Source organism: Empidonax traillii, unplaced genomic scaffold (genome assembly GCF_003031625.1).
Source record: "Empidonax traillii isolate 1590-97213 ecotype Southwest subspecies unplaced genomic scaffold, ASM303162v1 scaffold1540:size127936, whole genome shotgun sequence".
In the NCBI taxonomy this organism is placed as follows: domain Eukaryota; kingdom Metazoa; phylum Chordata; class Aves; order Passeriformes; family Tyrannidae; genus Empidonax; species Empidonax traillii.
The window spans coordinates 85,246-102,801 of NW_020956733.1; the positions used below are offsets into that span (position 1 = coordinate 85,246).

The following is a 17,556-nucleotide window of genomic DNA, read 5'->3' on the forward strand; positions in this document are numbered from 1 at the left end:
CAAGTCCTTTTTACTCCCATCCTTAAAATCCCAGTTGTGGTGACCTGCAGTTCCCAAAGCTCTCCCAGAAAATGATGCTGGTGGAGAGACGCTGCTTTTCCCTTCCCTGGACTCTGAGGATGTCACAGAGCTTGGGATGGGCGTGTGTGGGAGGTGGGTGTGGAGCACCAGGGGTGAGCTCTGTTAGCACAGGCAGCACAGTAAAAACCAGGGATCAGCACGCAGGGAAGCAACCAGGAATTCCTAGAAAATCCACTTTATCCTGGCTGTAGCTGAAGATAATCCCTGTGAATGCTTGTGGAGGGTCCCAGCCCTTGCAGGGAATTCCTGAAGGAAACCCCCCCCACACCCAGTGCAGGACTTGCTCCCACTCTGGATCAGCCCAGCTCCCCCAGGACCTGCTCCTGCGCTTTTTCCAGGTTTTTTCCCTAGGAAAACAAGAGCAAGGAGTGGTCCTGAGGGCTGTGCTCCCAGCCCAGGAGTGTGACTGGGAATTGTGCCAGGATTGGGCTGGGAAATGTGTCAGGACTGAGCTGGGGAGTGCCAGGATCAGGGGTGGGAAACGCTGGGTCTGGGATCAGACTGGGAATCGTGCCTGGATTGGGGTGAGGAGGGTGCTGGAATAGGGATGGGGAGCTCACCAGGAGTGGGCTGGGAGATGCCTGGTTTGGGGTGTGGAGCTGCTGGGATTGGGCTGGGAAGCTCACCAGGAATGGGCTGGGAAACGTGCCTGGGTCGGGCTGGGAAATGTGCTGGCACTGGGCTGGGAGGTGTCCCGGGACTGAGCTGGGAAAGGGTTGGGAATGGCCTGGGGAGAGCACTGAGCCTGGCCTGGGAAGGATATTGGGAATGGCCTGGGGAGAGCACTGAGCCTGGCCTGGGAAGGATATTGGGAATGGATTGGGGGGCACACCGGGACCAGGCTGGGAAGCTCAGTGGGACCAGGCTGGGAAGTGCCTGGATTGGGCTGGAGAGCTGCATCAGGCTGGGAAAGCCACTGGGAATGGGCTGGGAAGTGTGCAGGGAATGGACTGGGGAGTGTGCTGGTATTGGACTGGGAAGCACACACTGGGAATGGCTGGGAAGCACACACTGGGAATGGGCTGGGAAGCACACACTGGGAATGGCTGGGAAGCACACACTGGGAATGGGCTGGGAAGCACACAATGGGAATGGCTGGGAAGCACACACTGGGAATGGCTGGGAAGCACACACTGGGAATGGCTGGGAAGCACACACTGGGAATGGGCTGGGAAGCACACAATGGGAATGGCTGGGAAGCACACACTGGGAATGGCTGGGAAGCACACACTGGGAATGGGCTGTGGGGTGGGATGGGCAGTTCCCAAGGTGGAAAGAGGGCCCGGGAAGCGCTGCCATCCCTCCATTCTCCCTTCCCAGTCTTCCAAGAAGCCCAAGACGGCGGAAGCCGACACGTCCAGCGAGCTGGCCAAGAAGAGCAAGGAGGTGTTCCGGAAAGAGGTGGGTGTTCCCGGGGCAGTGGGATTGGGTTGGGATGGCGGGAGCAGGGAGCTGATCCTGCCGTGTGCCCACGGATGTCCCAGGGCAGTGGGATTGGGTTGGGATGGCGGGAGCAGGGAGCTGATCCCCCCGTGTGTCTGCAGATGTCCCAGTTCATCGTGCAGTGCCTGAACCCCTATCGCAAACCCGACTGCAAGGTGGGCAGGATCACCACCACCGAGGACTTCAAACACCTCGCACGCAAGGTGGGACACGGGAATGGGGGAACATGGCTTGGGGGACACGGGAATGGGGGTGGATGTGGGGTCATGGCGGGTGCAGGGACATAGAAACATGGGAAAATGGGATACAGGGACACAGGGAGTAAAGGGACATGGGATGTGGGGACATGGGGACACAGGGATGAAGGGATATGGGGACACAGGGATATGGAGACACGGGTTTGGGGACACAGGGATAAAGGGATATGGGGACACAGGGATATAGGGACACAGGGATATAGGGATATAGGGACACAGGAATATAGGGATATAGGGACACAGGGATATGGGGACACGGAGGGTGCAGGAGGGGTTGTGTCACCCCATCCACTGGATCCACCTGGAGGAAAAGGGAAGGAAAGCAGCAATGGTGAGGGGAATAACAGGGACTACTTGGGGAATATCAGGAAATATTAGAGGAATATTTGGGGAAAAAAATAGCAAAATAGTTTGGGGAATGATAGGAAGTATTTTAGGAAAAATAGCAAATATTTGGGAAACAATAGGAAAATGGTTTGGGGAATAGCTCGGAAATAATAGGAAATATTTGGGGAATAACAGCAAAATGGTTTGGGAAATAGATAGGAAATAATAAGGAATATTTGGGGAATAACAGCAAATTGTTGGGAGAATAATGGCAAATATTGGAGGAATGTTTGGAAAGTAATAGAAAAGTTGTTTGGGGAATAATGGGGAATATTTGGGGAGTAATAGGGAATATTTGAACAATGTTGGGAGGAATAATAGGGAAAAAATAATAGGGAATAATGGGGAATATCTGGGAAATAATAGCAAGTGTAGCAAATTATTGAGGGAATAACAGGAAACATTTGGAAAGTAATAGAAAAGTAATTTGGTTAATAATAGGAAATATGTGAGGAATAATGGGGAATATTTGGAGAATGTTTGGGGAATAACAAGAAATATTTGGGCAATAATGGGAAAATAGCCTAGGGAATATTTGGAAATAACAGCAAATATTTTTTTGAAAATAACAAATGAATTGGGGAAATAATAGGAAATATTTGGGAATAATGGGGAGCATTTGGAGGATTTTTGGAGGAATAATAAAGAAATAGGGATATCTGGGAAATAATAGCAAATATTTGGGGAATAATATCAGATCTTTAGGGAATATTTAGGGAATATCAGACAGTTAATTAGGGGAATAATGGGAAATATTTGGAGAGCATTTGGGGAATAATAACCAATTGGAGTGGTTGGGGAATAACAGGAAATATTTGGGCAATAATAGGAAAACAGCTGGGGGATGTTTGGAAAATAAAATAGCAAATTAATTGGGGGAATAATAGGGAATATTTTGGGAATAATAGGGAATGTTTGAGGATTTTTGAGGGAGTAATAGAAAATTAACTTAGGGAATTTGTGGGAAATAATTACAAGTATTGAGGGAATAATATCAAATATCTAGGGAATATTGGGGGATTAATAGACAGTTAATTAGGGGAATAATAGGAACTATTTGGGGAATAATAACCAACTGGAGTGGTTGGGATAATAGGACATAATTGGGCAATAATAGGAAAACAGCTGGGGATGTTTGGAAAATAATAACAGAGCTTGGGGAACAACAGTAACTGTTTAGGGATTAATAGCAAATTAATTGGGGGAATAATGGAGAGTGGGAATTAATGGGGAATGTTTGGGAAAATAGCAGGGAAATAGGCAGTATCTGGGAAATAATAGAAAGGGGGAATAATATCAGGTATTTTGGGAATATTGGGGGAATAATACACAATTAATTGAGGGAAGAGTAGGAAGTATTTGGGGAATATTTGGGAAGTAATAGAAAAGTGATTTGGGGAATAATAGGAAATATTTGGGGAATAATAACCAATATTTGGGGAGTGGTTGAGAAATTACAGGAAATATTTGGGTAATAGTGGGAAAATAGCTTGGGGAATGTTTGGAAAATAATAGCAAATATTGCAGGAACAACAGTAACTATTTAGGGAATGTTTGGGGAATGATAGCAAATTAATTGGGGGGATAATGGGGAATAGGTTGGGGACATTTGGGGAAATAACAGGAAATATTTGGGGGAAAACAGCAAAATTGGTTGGGGAATATTTGGAAAATAATAGCAAATATTTTGGGAGTGATATCAAAGACTTAGGGAACATTTGGGAAGTAAGAGCAAATTATTTGGGGCAATAGTAGGAAATATTTGGAATATTTGGAGAGTGTTTGAGGGAATAATAGGAAATTAGGTTAGGGAATATTTGGGGAATGATAGACAATGGATTGGGGAAATAATGGCAAATATCCAGGGAATATTGGGGGAATAATAAGCAATTAATTAGGGGAATAATAGGAAATATTTGGGGAATATTTGGGAAATAATAACCAATTGGAGTGGTAGGGGAATGATGAAGAGTGTTTGGGGAATCACGGGGAATATTTGGGGAATAACAAATGTTTGGGCAATGATAGAAAAAGAGCTTTGGGAATATTTGGAAATAACAGGAAATATTTGGTGGGAAAAATAGGAAATTAATTGTGGGAATAATGGGAAGTATTTGGAGACTGTTGGGGAATGTTTATTTGGGGAATGTTTCTTTGGGGAATGTTTGGGGAATGTTTATTTGGGGAATAAAAGGAAGGATTTGGGCAATACCAGAGGGGAGTGGTTGGGATTAACAGGAGTTCCTTAGGGAATGACAGCCCCATGGCCTTTGGAATGGCCAGGCCTGGCTCAGTGGGAATTCCAGGCCTGACCTGGCATTCCCACATTTCCAGCTGACCCACGGGGTGATGAACAAGGAGCTCAAGTACTGCAAGAACCCCGAGGACCTGGAGTGCAACGAGAACGTCAAACACAAAACCAAGGAGTACATCAAGAAGTACATGCAGAAATTCGGAATCCTCTACAAGCCCAAAGAGGACACGGAGCTGGAATAACACCTGGAATACCCCTCCATCCCTCCTTCCCCTCAGGAATGGGCGTTTGGAACCCCCAACCTGGGGGTTTTATTTTCACCATGAGTTTTTTTTTTAAAGGAGAAGCAGCACCGGCGGTGCCACGGCCTGGCCAGGCTTTGCCGGGCCCGGTTTTCCCGAGCCAGGCCCTGCTGATCCCGGTTTTCCCGAGCCAGGCCCTGCTGATCCCGGTTTTCCCGAGCCAGGCCGGGCTTTGCCAGCGCCGCTCCCGAGCTCTGTATTATATTTTAACGTGTATGTGAATATATTGATAACAATTTGCTTCCCCACACCCCTCGCTTTTAGCCCCGAACTTGCCGATCCCACCCACGGGGAACACTTTGCCAGGAATGTTTTGGGGTTATTCCCACATTTCCCTTTTTTTTTTTTTTTTTTTTTTGAGTCTTTTCCTCTCGGTTTTCCCCTCAGTCCTGCGAGGTTCCCTGTGTTCCCCCTGTAAATAACTGCGGATTTCTGGCCATGTGGATAAGATTGATTTTACTGCTTCGAGCATTTTACTTTCTCCAATTTTTACGGAACTTTTTTTGTAAAAAACAAAAAAGGCAAAAAAAGAGAAAAAAATAAAAAAAAATCCAAAGAAAAACGAGCCCCACCCCCCAAAAAAATCCCGATCGACGCCGGGCACGGGTGGGAGGGACACCCCACTGTGACCCTCAAGCATTCCCAGGAATCTTTGGGGAGTGGGAAAGGGGGTATTGGACGTGGGTGGAAGGACGTGGGGACAGCCGAGGCCACACAGCCCAGGGACACACGGACACCTCGGAATGACATCAGGGATCTGGGGAAGAACAGCTCCAGAACTGGAGGAATAATGGGAGGAATAACGGGAAATATTTGGGGGATTATGGGAAGTAACTGGGGAGGAAGCGAAAAATGGTTTGGGGAATAACAGGGAATATTCGGGGGGAAACCAGCAAATCTCTGGGGAATAATAACAAAGTTGGTTAGGGAAGAGGGGGGGAATAACAGCCAGGAGTTGGGGAATGTCTGGGAATGACAGGGAGTATTTGGGGAATATTAGGGCAAGAATAGGAAAATAGGTTAGGGAATATTTGGGATTAATAGGGAATATTTGGGGAAGAATAGGAAGTGTTTGGGGAATATTTGTGAGACAATAATAAGTATTTGGGGAATATTTGGGAAATAACAGGAGGTATCTGGGGAATAATGGCAAAATAGTTTGGGAAATAACAGGAAATAGTTGGGGAATAATACAAAAATAGCTTAGGAGAACAAGACCAAATATTTTGGGAATATTTGGGAAGTAACAGACAAGTCAATTGGGGAATAATAGGAAATATTTGGGCAATAATGGGAAAATAGCTTGGGGAATGTTTGGAAAATAATGGCAGATTTTGGGGAATAATTCCAAATGTTTTAAGGGATAATAGCAGATTAATTGGGGGAATAATAGAGAATGTTTAGGGAATAATAGGAAAATAGCTTAGGGAATGTCTAGGAAATAATAGCAAATGTTGGGAGAAAAATACCAAATATTTAAGGAATATTGGGGGAATAATAGCAAATTAATTGAGGGAATAACAGGAAATATTTGGAAAGTACTAGAAAAGTGATATGGGGAATATTTGGGGAATGCTTAGGGAATAAAAAATATTTGAGCAATAATAAGAAAATAGGGAATATTTGGAAATAACAGCAAATATTTTGGGGAAAATAGCAAATGAATTGGGAGAATAATAGGAAATATTTGGGGAATAATGGGGGATAGTTGGGAATATTTGGAGGATTTTTGGAGGATTAATAAATAGCTTAGGGAATATCTGGGAAATAATAGTATTTTTTAAAATAATAGAAATAATAGCAAATCTTTGGGGAATATTTAGGGAATAATAGACAATTAATTAGGGGAATAGTTGGAAATACTTGAGGAGAATTTGGGAAGTAATAGACAAGTCATTTGGACAATAATAGGAAATACTTGGGGAATAATAACCAATATTTGGGGAGTTGTTGAGAAATAACAGGAAAGGTTTGGGCAATAATGGGAAAATACGTTGGGTATGTTTGGGAAATAATTGCAAATATTGGGGAAACAACACAAAATATTCAGGGAATATTTGGGGGATAATAGGAAATTAATGGGGTCAATGATAGGGAATACTGGGGAGAGTAATGGGGATTATTTGGGGAATGTTTAGGGAATAACAGGAAATATTTGGGGACTAATGGGGATTATTTGGGGAATAATAGGGAATGTTTGGGGAATAAGAGAAAATTGCCTTAGGGAATATCTGGGGAATAATAGCAAGTATTGGGGGAATAACATCAACTATCTAGGGGATATTGGGGGAATAATAGGCAATTAATTAGGGGAATAATAGGAAATATTTGGGGAATATTGGAAATATTAACCAGTTGGAGTGGCTGGGGAATAACAGGAAATATCTGGGCAATAATAGGAAATAGCTTGGGGGTGTTTGGAAAATAAAAGCAGGTCTTGGGGAACAACAGCAACTGTTCAGGGACCATTCAGGGATTAATGGGAATTTAATTGGGGGAATAATGGGGAATTTTGGGGGAATAATGGGGAATATTGGGGGAATGGCACCTGAGGGGATAAATCCCAGTGACGTGTGTGGGGACACAGAGATGTGCAAGGACAGAGCCCAGGGACAGAAGGACTCCTGAGGGGACACATCCTGGGGACACCCAGACACCCCAGGACACCCATCCCGGGGACATATCCCAGTGACACACCCAGGGGGACATGGACACCTGGGGACACAGCCCTGGGACACAGGGACACCCAGGGACACCCAGGGACACAAATCCTGGTGGCACAGGGACACCCGAGGGGCTCATCCCGCAGACACGGGGACAGCTGGGGACACTCGGGACACCTGAAGGGACACACCCCAGGGACACGGGGACAGCTGGGGACACTCGGGACACCTGAAGGGACACACGCCAGGGACACGGGCTTGTGTGGACACACAGACACACAAGGACACCCATCCTGGGGACACGGGGACACCCCAGGGGACACATCCCGAGGACACGCGTTTCCATGCACTCACAAACACCCGAGGACACAAATCCTGGTGGCCCCCAAGTGACAATTTAATGCCCCCACCCAGGACCAGCCCCATTCCCGCATCCCCCCCACCTCCATCCCACACCGAGGCCACCAAACGCCCCCCATCCCACCCCCAGGATCCCTATAAAAGTACAAAACCCACTGAACCCCCCCCAGAATCCATCTGGCGGCGGCCCCGGCGGTGTCACACGGCGGAGGTGACATCGCCCGCTGTCCCCGCGGTGCCCCCGGGGCCGCCCAGCTCCAGCAGCCGCTCCCGCTCGTCCTGCCGCCGAGGGGGCACCTGGAGCGAGGGGGGACCCTCGGGGGGGGCTGCGGGAGAGGGAGGGGTGTCAGCATCCCGGAATTCCACACGGCAGCCGGGAGAGAGATCCACGCGGACGGGAGGGCCGTGACCCCATCCAGGTGCTCCCCGATCCCGTTAGGAGTCTTCCCAGCCCCATTCAGGGGGTCCCCAACCCCTTTGGGGTCTCCCTGACCCCATCCAGGTACTCCCCGATCCCATGTGGGTGCTTTGCTCTCCAGCCCCATCCAGGTGAATCCCATGGTAGGGATGCTCCAGAACCCCTCTGGGTGTTCCCTGGGGTTCAGGTGTCCCCCCAAATCCGTGTGGGTGCTCCCCGGGATTCAGGTACACCCCAAAACCCCCGTGGGTGCTCCCCGGGCCGTGTTGTCCCCACAGACCCATCTGGGTGTTCCCCGGGCTGTGCTGTCCCCCCAAACCTCCGTGTGCTCCCCCAGAGCACCCCAACCCCCAAATCCCGATGTCCCCCAAATCCAGACATTCCCTGACCACCACCCCCCCAAACCCGCAGATGCATCCCCCGAATTCCCGCGTGCCCCCCCAAAACCCTGTCCCCCCACACAGGGCTGGGTGTCCTCCAAAAACCTTGAGTGCCCCCCCAAATCACCCCTGACCCCACATGGGGCTGGCTGTCCCCCCCAACCTGCAGGTGTCCCCCCCCCTTAAATTCTCAGGTGCCCCCCCCACCCAGGGCTGCGTGTCCCCCCCAAATTCCCACCGTGCTGGGGGTGCTCCTGCGGGCCGGGGGTGTCCAGGAAGACCCCGCTGTCCCCCCGGAGCTTCTCCCCATCTGGCGACATTCCCGCATCCCCCGCATCCCGCGCCTTGTCCAGCTGCCGCTTCTTCCTGCACGTGTCCCAGCTTGGGGAAAGGGGGTGGGGGACATGGCGGAGGGGTCACTGGGGGTCCCCAAATCCGCGTGTCCCCCCCCCCTCGGGACCCCCAAAACTCACCACTTGAAGGCCACGTAGGCGATGAGCCCCACCACGACGGCGGCCAGGAGGGCACAGTACAGGGGGATGGTGGCACCGGGGGGCGGCTCGGGGGGGTCCCCCGGCACCGGGGGGGTCACACGGGGGGTCCCTGACACCGGGGGGGTCCCCCCGGGAATCGGCACCGCGGCCACGTCTGTGGGGACCGGGAGGGGAGACCCCAAAAGTTAAAGGAGGTTTGGGAGCATCTGGATGTGCCTCAGTTTCCCCCGGGAGGGGAAGGGGGGGAGACCTGATTTTGGGGTCATCCCCAGAGCCACGTGGGGGGAACGGCCAGAAAAAGGGGAGGGGGAGAGGTAAAAGAGGGGAAAGTGAGGCATAAAAAAGGGAATGAGGGGAAAAAAGGGGAAATTGAGGCACAGAAAGTAGGAAATTGGGTAAAAAAGGGGAAACTGAGGCTCAAAAAGGGAAACTGAGGCACAAAAAGGGGAACCAGGAAAAAAAGGGAATGAGGGAAAAAAGGGGGAAATTGAGGCACAGAAAGTGGGAAATTGGGTAAAAAGGGGGGATACTGAGGCACAAAAAGAGGGAATGAGGTAAAAACAGGGGAAACTGAGGCACGATGTTGGGAAATTGGGGCACGATGTGAGGAAATTAAGGAACTACCTGAGGAAAAGGAGGCACAACCGAGGAACAAAATGGGGAAACTGAGGCACGATATGAGGAAATTGAGGCACGATAAAGAAATTAAGGAATTACACGGGGAAACTGAGGCACAAGAGGGAGTTACTGCCGAACTATGTGGGGAAACTGAGGCACAAAATGGGGAATACAGGCACAAATAGGGGAAACTGAGGCACAGCATAAGGAAATTGGGGAAATTAAGGATCTTCGTGGGGAAACTGAGGCACGATATGGGGAAATGGAGGCACGAAGTGGGAAAACCGAGGCACAGTGTGGAGAATCTGAGGCACGACATGTCAAAATGAAGGAACCATCTGGAGAAACTGAGGCACAGCGTGGGGGAAATTGAGGCAGGACATGAGAAACTTCGGGAATTACACGGAGAAATGGAAGCACAGCCTGGGGAGGCTGAGGCACGATGTGGGGAAATTAAGGAATGACAGGGAGAAACTGAGACACGGGATGGGGAAAGCGAGGCACGATGAGGGGAGATAAAGGAACTGCGTGAAGAAAGTGAGGCACAACGTGGAGAAAGTGAAGAGCTCTGTGGGGAAACTGAGGCACAAAAAGGGAAAACTGAGGCATAATATGGGGAAATGGAGGCACGAAATAGGGAAATTGAGGTAGGACGTGAGAAAATTGGGGAACTACATGGAGAAATAGAAGCACAACGTGGGGAAACTGAGGCACAAAATTGGGAAAACTGAGGCACAATGTGAGGAAATTGAGGGATAATGTGGAGAAACTGAGGCACAGTGTGGGGAAACTGAGGCACGGCGTGAGGAAATTAAGGGACGACAGGAGGAAACTGAGGCAGGACGTGGGGAAATTGAGGCAGGACAAGGGGAAACCAAGGCACGACGTGGGGGAACTGAAGAGCTATGTGGGGAAAGTGAGGAAATTAAGGAATGACACGGGGAAACCGAGGCACGACGTGGGGAAACTGAGGCACAATAGGGAGGAACTGAAGAACTACGTGGGGAAACTGAGGCACGACAAGGGGAAATCTCTGCCCAGCCCCCTCCTCAAACCTTCCTGCCCATCCCACCCCCACAATCCCCCCACCCGGGGTGTCCCCGGTGCCACTCACGGCTGCAGGGGGGGCAGGGTGGGCACGGCTCCTCCAGCTCCTCCTCCGTGGGGCTCCGGGCTGTGGGAGAGGTTTCTGGGGGGGTTTAGGAGCGGTTTTGCGCGGGGAGGAGGGTTTAGGGAGGTATTTTGGGAGAGGGGGTGTTTTTGGGGTACTCACTGTGCGTGTCATCGGGGTCACACGGCTGGGGGACACCGGGGGGACACGGGGGGCACCCCCCGCCCCACCCGGGCACCTGCGGGCACAGAGAGGGTCCTGCCTCAGTTTCCCCTCAATTTGCTCCAGGATCCCCCAAATTCCCACTGTGACCCCCCCCTCCTAAAACATGGAAAGGGGGCCCGGGATAGGGGATTATTGGGGAGGGGGATGGGGAGTGCTCGAGGGTTAAAATAGAAAGAGTGGGAGGAGGGATTGAGGGATAACAAAAATAAATAATAACAAAGGAGAAATAAAGGAAAATAAATAAAAGTGAAAAATCAAATGAAAAGAGTAAAAAGGTAACGAAGTAAATAGTAAATAAAAATGAGTGTGAGAAAGACACTAAAAGGGAAAGAAATTAAAAGAAATAAAGTCAAGGGAAATAAAGGGAGATAAAGGGAAAATCTGAAATAAAATGAAAGAAAGTAACAGGAAATTAAGGAAAATAAAACAAAATAAAGGAAAATAAAGTATAATAATATGAAATAAAAAATCAGAATGAAATAAAATTAAAAAGGAAAAATTAAAATAAAATAGAAAAGGAAAATAAAATTAATTTAAAAAATCAAAATAAAAAAGGAAAATAGAATTAATTAAAATATAACAAAATAATAAAAGAAGGAAAATGAAATCAAAATTAAAAAATGAAAATAAAAATAAAATCAAAATGGGAAAAAATTAAAAAAGGAATATGAAATAAAGTTAAAAAGGAACATAAAAACAAAATTTATAAGGAAAATAAAATAAAAGAAAAAATAACATAAATATGAAGGGAAATGGGATAAAAGGAAAGAAAAGGAACTGAGGGAACTGAACCGAACTGACCCAAAGTGAACCGAACCAAGCCCCAAAAAACAACAAAAGCCAGGGAGCCAAATGACCCGGAGCGTCCCGGGCCGGGGGCGGCCGGCGGGGCCCGGGGGCAGCAGGAACACCCCGCCCTGCCCGGCCCATTCCGCTCCTGGCCCGGCCCATCCCAACCCGTTCCAGTCCCCATCCCGTTCCCAGACCCCATCCCGGTCCCGTTCCCGGTCCCATTCCTGTCCCGGTCCCGTTCCCGTCCCGGTCCCAGACCCCATCCCGGTCCCGGTCCCGGTCCCATTCCTGTCCCGGTCCCGTTCCCGTCCCGGTCCCGCACCGGGCTCAGCAGCAGCAGCAGGAGCGGCCCCAGGAGCCGCGGCATCGCCGGCACCGGCCCCGGCCCGGGACCCCCCGCTCCGGCCGGACCGCTCCGAGCCACCCCGAACCGCTCCCGCTGCGCTCGGCTCGGCCCCGTCTGGCTCTGCTCGGCCCCGCTTCGGTGCCGCTTCAGTCCCGGTTCAGTCCTGTTCAGCCCCGCTCGGTCCCGTTCAGCCACTCTCGGTCCTGGTTTGGCCCCGCTCGGTCCTGGTTCGGCCCCGCTCGGTCCCGGTTCGGTCCTGTACAGCCCCGCTCGGTTCGGGTCCGGCCCCGCTCGGTCCCGGTTCGCTCCCGCTGGATCCCAGTCCGGTCCGTTCGCTCCCGGTTCGCTCCCGTTCAGCCTCTCTCGGTCCCGGTTCGCTCCCGTTCAGCCCCGTTCGCTCCCGCTCCGGCCCCTCGTTCCCGTCCCGCCCGGACCGGGCTCAGCTGGGCGTGGCTCCCTCGGGCAGGGTGGGGCGGGGCGCTCCGCTATTGGCTGAGCGGGAGAGACGGGGCGGGGCTTCGCTCGAAGCCCCGCCCCTCGAGGCTGTAGGATCGCGGGTTCGATTCCCACCCGGGGCGCTCCCAACGGGACTGGCCCGAACTGGGACCGCGCTGCTCCGAACCGCGATTGCCAGCCCCGCCGCCTCCCTGCGGCCCTGCCCCGAGTGGAAAACAGTCTCTGAAAGCGGGAGAAGAAGCTTTATTGACCCCTGGTGGCGGGACAGCACCCTGGGGTGGGCACAGGATTTCAGCTGGGGGCAGCATTCTGGCATGGGTGGGGGGTCTTGGGTTTGGTGCAGGGTCTCGTGGTGGGTGCAGGGTCTTGGAGGGGGTGCATCATTCCACTGTGGCGTGGGTGCAGGGTTTTGCTGTGGGCGCAGGACCCCAACAAGAGTGCGGGCCCCCAGTGTGGGCGCACAGCCTTGGAGCGGGTGCAGTGTGCCCAGGTGGGACCCTGGCATGGCCCCTGCTGTGGGTGCAGCCCCCGGTGTGGTGGGCGCAGGACGCTGCCCTGGGCACAGGGGTTTGGTGTGGGTGAAGGCTCTCGATGAGGGGTCTCATGGGTGTGGGGTCTTTGTGGATGTGCAGGGTCTTCGTGTGGGTGTGGGGTCTCCTGGGTGCCTGATCTTGGTGTGGGGTCTTGCTGAGGGTGCAGAGTGTCAGTGTGGGCACAGGGTCTCAGGATGAGGGGGCTTGGTGTGGGTTAAGGGTCTCGTTGTGGGTGTGGGGTCCTAGTGAGGGTGCAGGGCCTCATGGCTGTGGGGTCTCATGCTGTGGGGTCTCATGCTGTGGGGTCTTAGTGAGGGTGAGGGGTCTTGGTGCAGGTGCAGGGTCTCACAGGTGTGGGGTTTTGGTGAAGGTACAGGCTCTCCTGGCTGTGGGGTCTCCTGGGTGCGGGGTCTGGGTGCAGGGTCCCCGTGTGGGTGCGGGGTCTCGGTGTGGGCACACCCCCCTGGTACCTCTCGTCTCTCCTCACCACCCACGGGTGGGGTGCCAGAGCTCCACCACCTTCCCCCCAGCGTGGACGAAGTACACGGGGTGCATGGCAGCTGTGGCACAGGCCTGGAGGGGGGGACAGTCAGTGGGGGACACAGGGGACATGGAGGGGACACGGAAGGGACACGGGGGGACACGGCAGGGCCGGATACTCACATGGTACGGGATGAGAGCCAAGGTGCTTCCCACCGGGAACTGCTGGAAATCCAGCTCCCCATCCACGGCCTCCACCTGCCCGTGCTCCTGGGTCAGCCCCACCAGCCTGGGGGGACACGCTGTCACCTCCCCGCCCGTCCCCGCCCCGCCTGTCCCCCCTCTGCCCGCCCCGCGGGGGTCACCTGAGCTGGGGGTGCCCCTCGACGGCAGCGCAGCCCGGGGGTCCCTGGTCGCGGCCGTGCAGGCTCAGGGCCGCCCACCCGCAGTCCACCAGCAGCTGCTTTCGGTGCGGGTAGTGCCCCACCACCCTGGTGAGGACGCGGATCGCCACCTCCTCCGGCCGGCACGAGCCCAGCTGGGTCTGCTGCAGGTCTGGGGGTGGGGGGGGGGGGGGGGGGGAAAGTCCCCGGGTCAGCTCGGGGTGTGTCCCATCCTCGGGGGTCCCGGGGGGGCCCGTCCCGCTCACCATAGAACAGGTAGTTGCCCGGGTGCACCTCGGTGAGCTGCGACATCTCCGGCACCGGGTGGCTGCAGGACGGGGTGGAACCGATGGTGGCCTCGGGACACGGGATCCCCTCCTGCCGCAGCCTGGGGGCACAGGGGGGGGGACCCTCTGAGTGCTCGGGAGGGAGACATCACCCCCAGGGGCCAGAGGTGGGTCCTTCACCCCTGGGCACGGCGGGGAACACCACCAGGGGTGAGTCCTTCAGCTTTGGGTGCCGCAGGACCAGGGATGGTGATGCCTCAGGGAGCCCCCAGATGGGTCAGGAATCCCCCCCAAACGCTCAAGGGAACCATCCAGATGGGGCAGAGCCCCCCCCAGTATGTTAGGAAGATCCCAAGATGTACTGGGACCATGCCCTGATGTGCCCAAGCACGCCAGGTGTGGCAGAAATCCCCCCAGATGGGCCACGACACCCCCAGATGTGAACAGGAGCCCCCAGATGTGCTTCAGTACCCCCCAAACTGTGCCAGAGCATCCCCAGATACACCTGGGACCCCTCTCAGCTGTTCCTGTACCCCCAGATGTGGCAGAGCACCCACCAGCTGTGCTTGGGACCAGCCCCAGATCCCAGATCCCGCCTGGAACCCCTCCCAGCTGTTCCCAGCTGTGCCAGAGCAGCTCCCAGCTTTGGGGAAAAGGGGGAATTTTGTGGGGTGGCCTCAGTTCCTCCTCCCCCCCCTCCCCAAAAACCGGTGCAACCGTAGGCTGGGCTGGGGACCCCCAGGACGTGTCCCCAGGTGAGAACATCCCTGTTGGTGGGGGGATGGGGGTCCCTGTTTCCCCCCTCCCTTTCCCAGCGGGGACCATCCGGCAGCAATTCCCTCCAGGATGCGAAACCCCCGCTGGGATGAAAGGGCGGCAGAGGAGCAGGGAGGGGACAATGCCCCAGGTCACATCAAAGGTGACATCAAAGGTGGCGGAACCACCAACATCCTCCCTGTGCCCCCCGGGGGAGGGGGGGGGTGGGCTTTGAGGGTCTTTTATGGGGGTCGTTTACATTTACAACCCAACACCGGGATTTGGGGAGGGGGACACAGCAAGGACGTGCCACCCCCCCCCTAAGCTCCACCCTCGCTCTCCCCACACCCGTGGGTGGGGACTCACCTGGTGACGAAGGCCAGCACGGCGCGGGTGGTGTCCCTGGCGATGGCCTGCACGGCGGGGGTGTCCCCGCAGCCGTAGGTGTTCCCGCAGTGCGCGTACACCCCCACCAGCGTCACCACCTCCGGAGCCCCCCGGGCGATGGAGCGGGCCAGGGCCAGAGCCGCGGGGTCCGTGGGGCGGATTCCCGCTGGGAGGGGGGTTTGGGAGAGATGGTGGGGATGGGGATTGGTGGGATATCACCTCCCCCCCCCCCGCCCCCCCAAGGAGCATCCTGGCTGTGGGAAGGATAAGAATGGGCTTGGAGGGTGGGGATTAAAGGGGTTTGGGCGAGCTCTGCCCCTTGGAATTCCTGGAAAAATGACCCTGGGGGGGGTTTAGGTGCCCTGTCCTGGTTGAGATGGTGGATCTGAGGGATTGAGGGACCTGGCACATCCTCCCCCATGGAGCATCCTTGAAGAATGATTTTTGGGCCGGGGTCTTAAATGTCCCCTCCTGGTTGAGATGGATTTGAGGGCTTGGGGGGATTTGGGACACGGAGAGTCCTTGATTAACGACACTGGGGACGGTCTTGGAGGGGTGAGGAACATCCTTCCCTATGAATGAAGCATCTTCAAAGGACTTTTGGGGGGTCTCAGATGCCTCATCCTGGCTGAGATGGTAGGCCTGGGGGGCTTGGAGAGACACTGGGATCCCTTCCTGTGGAGCATCACCGCAGACTGGCTTTTTTTGGGGGGGTCTTAAATGTCCCATTCCTGCTGAGATGGTGGATCTATGATCTTAAGGGGACATGGAGATCTCTCCTCATGGAGTATCCTTAAAAAGTGATTTTGGGAGGTCTTAAATGCCCCACCCTGATTGAGAGGGAGGGCTTGGAGGGTCCTGGAGCATCCTTGATTAACGACTTTGGGGGTGGGCTCAGATCCCCCATCCTCACGGATATGGTGGATGTGGGGGCTTGAGGGACACGGGGAGCTCTCCTCATGGATCATCCCTAAGGAATGACTTTTGGGAGGTTCTCAGCTGCCCCATCCTGACCAGTTCTGGTGGGCACCCAGCACATCCCACCCCATGGTGGGATGAAACCCCTTTTGGCAGAGGCCACGTGAGGCCCCATCCCTGCCCCTCACGGGTGGGCGGGCTGTGGGGGGTCACCTACCCCTGCCGTTCCCGCAGTCCAGCTTGAGCCACACGAGCCAGCGCTTCCCGCCGGGAAGGGGGTTCTGCTGCAGCAGCTCCAGCCCCCGCGGGCTGTCCACCAGCAGATGGAAGGCCTGGAGCTGCTGGGCCAGGGCGGAGCACTCTGCCAGGCGCCACTCGGGCACCGGGAAGGCGTACAGGATGTCGTCGAAGCCCCCGGCCGCGAAGAACCGCCCCTCGGCCAGCGTGGACACCACGATCCCACGGCGGGTCCCGCCCGTGGCCAGCGCAGCGCCTTCCCTGGGAACCGGGAGAGGAGGAGAGGGGAAATGGGGGATACCGGGGGGAAAAGGTGAGGGAGTGTGGGAGGGAAGGTGGGGGAGGATGGGGGGATACTGGGAAAGGATAAGGGATACTGGGAGGATACTGGGAGGGAAGGTAGGGATGCTGAGGAGGTGCTGGGAGGATGCTGGGAGAAGTTGAGGAGTGCTGAAGGGGAGGATGGGGGATACTGGGAGGATACTGGGGACAGGATGGGGACATACTGGGAGGAAGGGGGGAGTGCTGGGAGGAGGATGAGGGCGTGCTGTGAGGGGTACTGGAAGGGACACCAGGAGGATGGTGGGATGATGCTGGGGAAATTGAGAGATGCTGAGGGAGATGATGAGAGGATACTGGGAGATGGTGGGGAGATACTGGGAGGATGCTGGGGGGATACTGGAAAGGCAGATGGGTGATATTTGGGGGAAAGGCTGGGGGTACTGAGAGAGAGGATGAGGAGGTGGAGGGAGGGATGTTGGGAAGATGCTGAGAGGATACTGGGGAGGAAGTTGGATGCTAAGGGGAAGGACGGGGGGATACTGGGGAGATGCTGGGGGGATTTCGGGGAGGATGCTGGGCTTGCCGCTGGTTGCCGGGGGACCGTGGGGACGCACTCACAGCGTTTTGTGTGTCTTGACGTGTGGCCGCAGGCGCAGCCCCAGCGCCCGGCACCGCTCCCGCATCCGCTCGGCGTTCCCGCGCACCG

General features: G+C 54.2%; 2 protein-coding genes across 4 annotated transcripts in view; one reads left to right on the top strand and one right to left on the bottom strand.

Moving 5' to 3' along the window:
* The window catches only part of SETD2 (SET domain containing 2, histone lysine methyltransferase), a 65,232-nt gene that overhangs the window by 44,158 nt on the left and 3,518 nt on the right, over positions 1-17,556 (top strand). For 2 of the 3 annotated variants that reach the window (XM_027907764.1, XM_027907767.1), the window contains exons 19-21: positions 1,402-1,482; positions 1,626-1,727; positions 4,503-4,751. In XM_027907764.1, coding sequence (XP_027763565.1) covers positions 1,402-1,482; positions 1,626-1,727; positions 4,503-4,664 — 345 coding nt within the window. In that variant the 3' untranslated portion in view covers positions 4,665-4,751. Of the gene's footprint in view, positions 1-1,401; positions 1,483-1,625; positions 1,728-4,502; positions 4,752-17,556 lie in introns of those variants that run through there. The other variant, XM_027907766.1, reaches the window with a different exon arrangement.
* Positions 12,811-17,549, bottom strand: LOC114070403 (D-threo-3-hydroxyaspartate dehydratase-like). Its single transcript, XM_027907768.1, has 8 exons — positions 17,469-17,549; positions 16,549-16,829; positions 15,393-15,579; positions 14,250-14,371; positions 13,966-14,155; positions 13,784-13,889; positions 13,470-13,693; positions 12,811-13,362 (listed from the first exon to the last, which is right to left on the bottom strand). Exons 1-7 carry the CDS (start codon positions 17,531-17,533, stop codon positions 13,604-13,606), a joined length of 1,041 nt encoding a protein of 346 aa, XP_027763569.1. The 5' UTR covers positions 17,534-17,549; the 3' UTR covers positions 12,811-13,362; positions 13,470-13,603.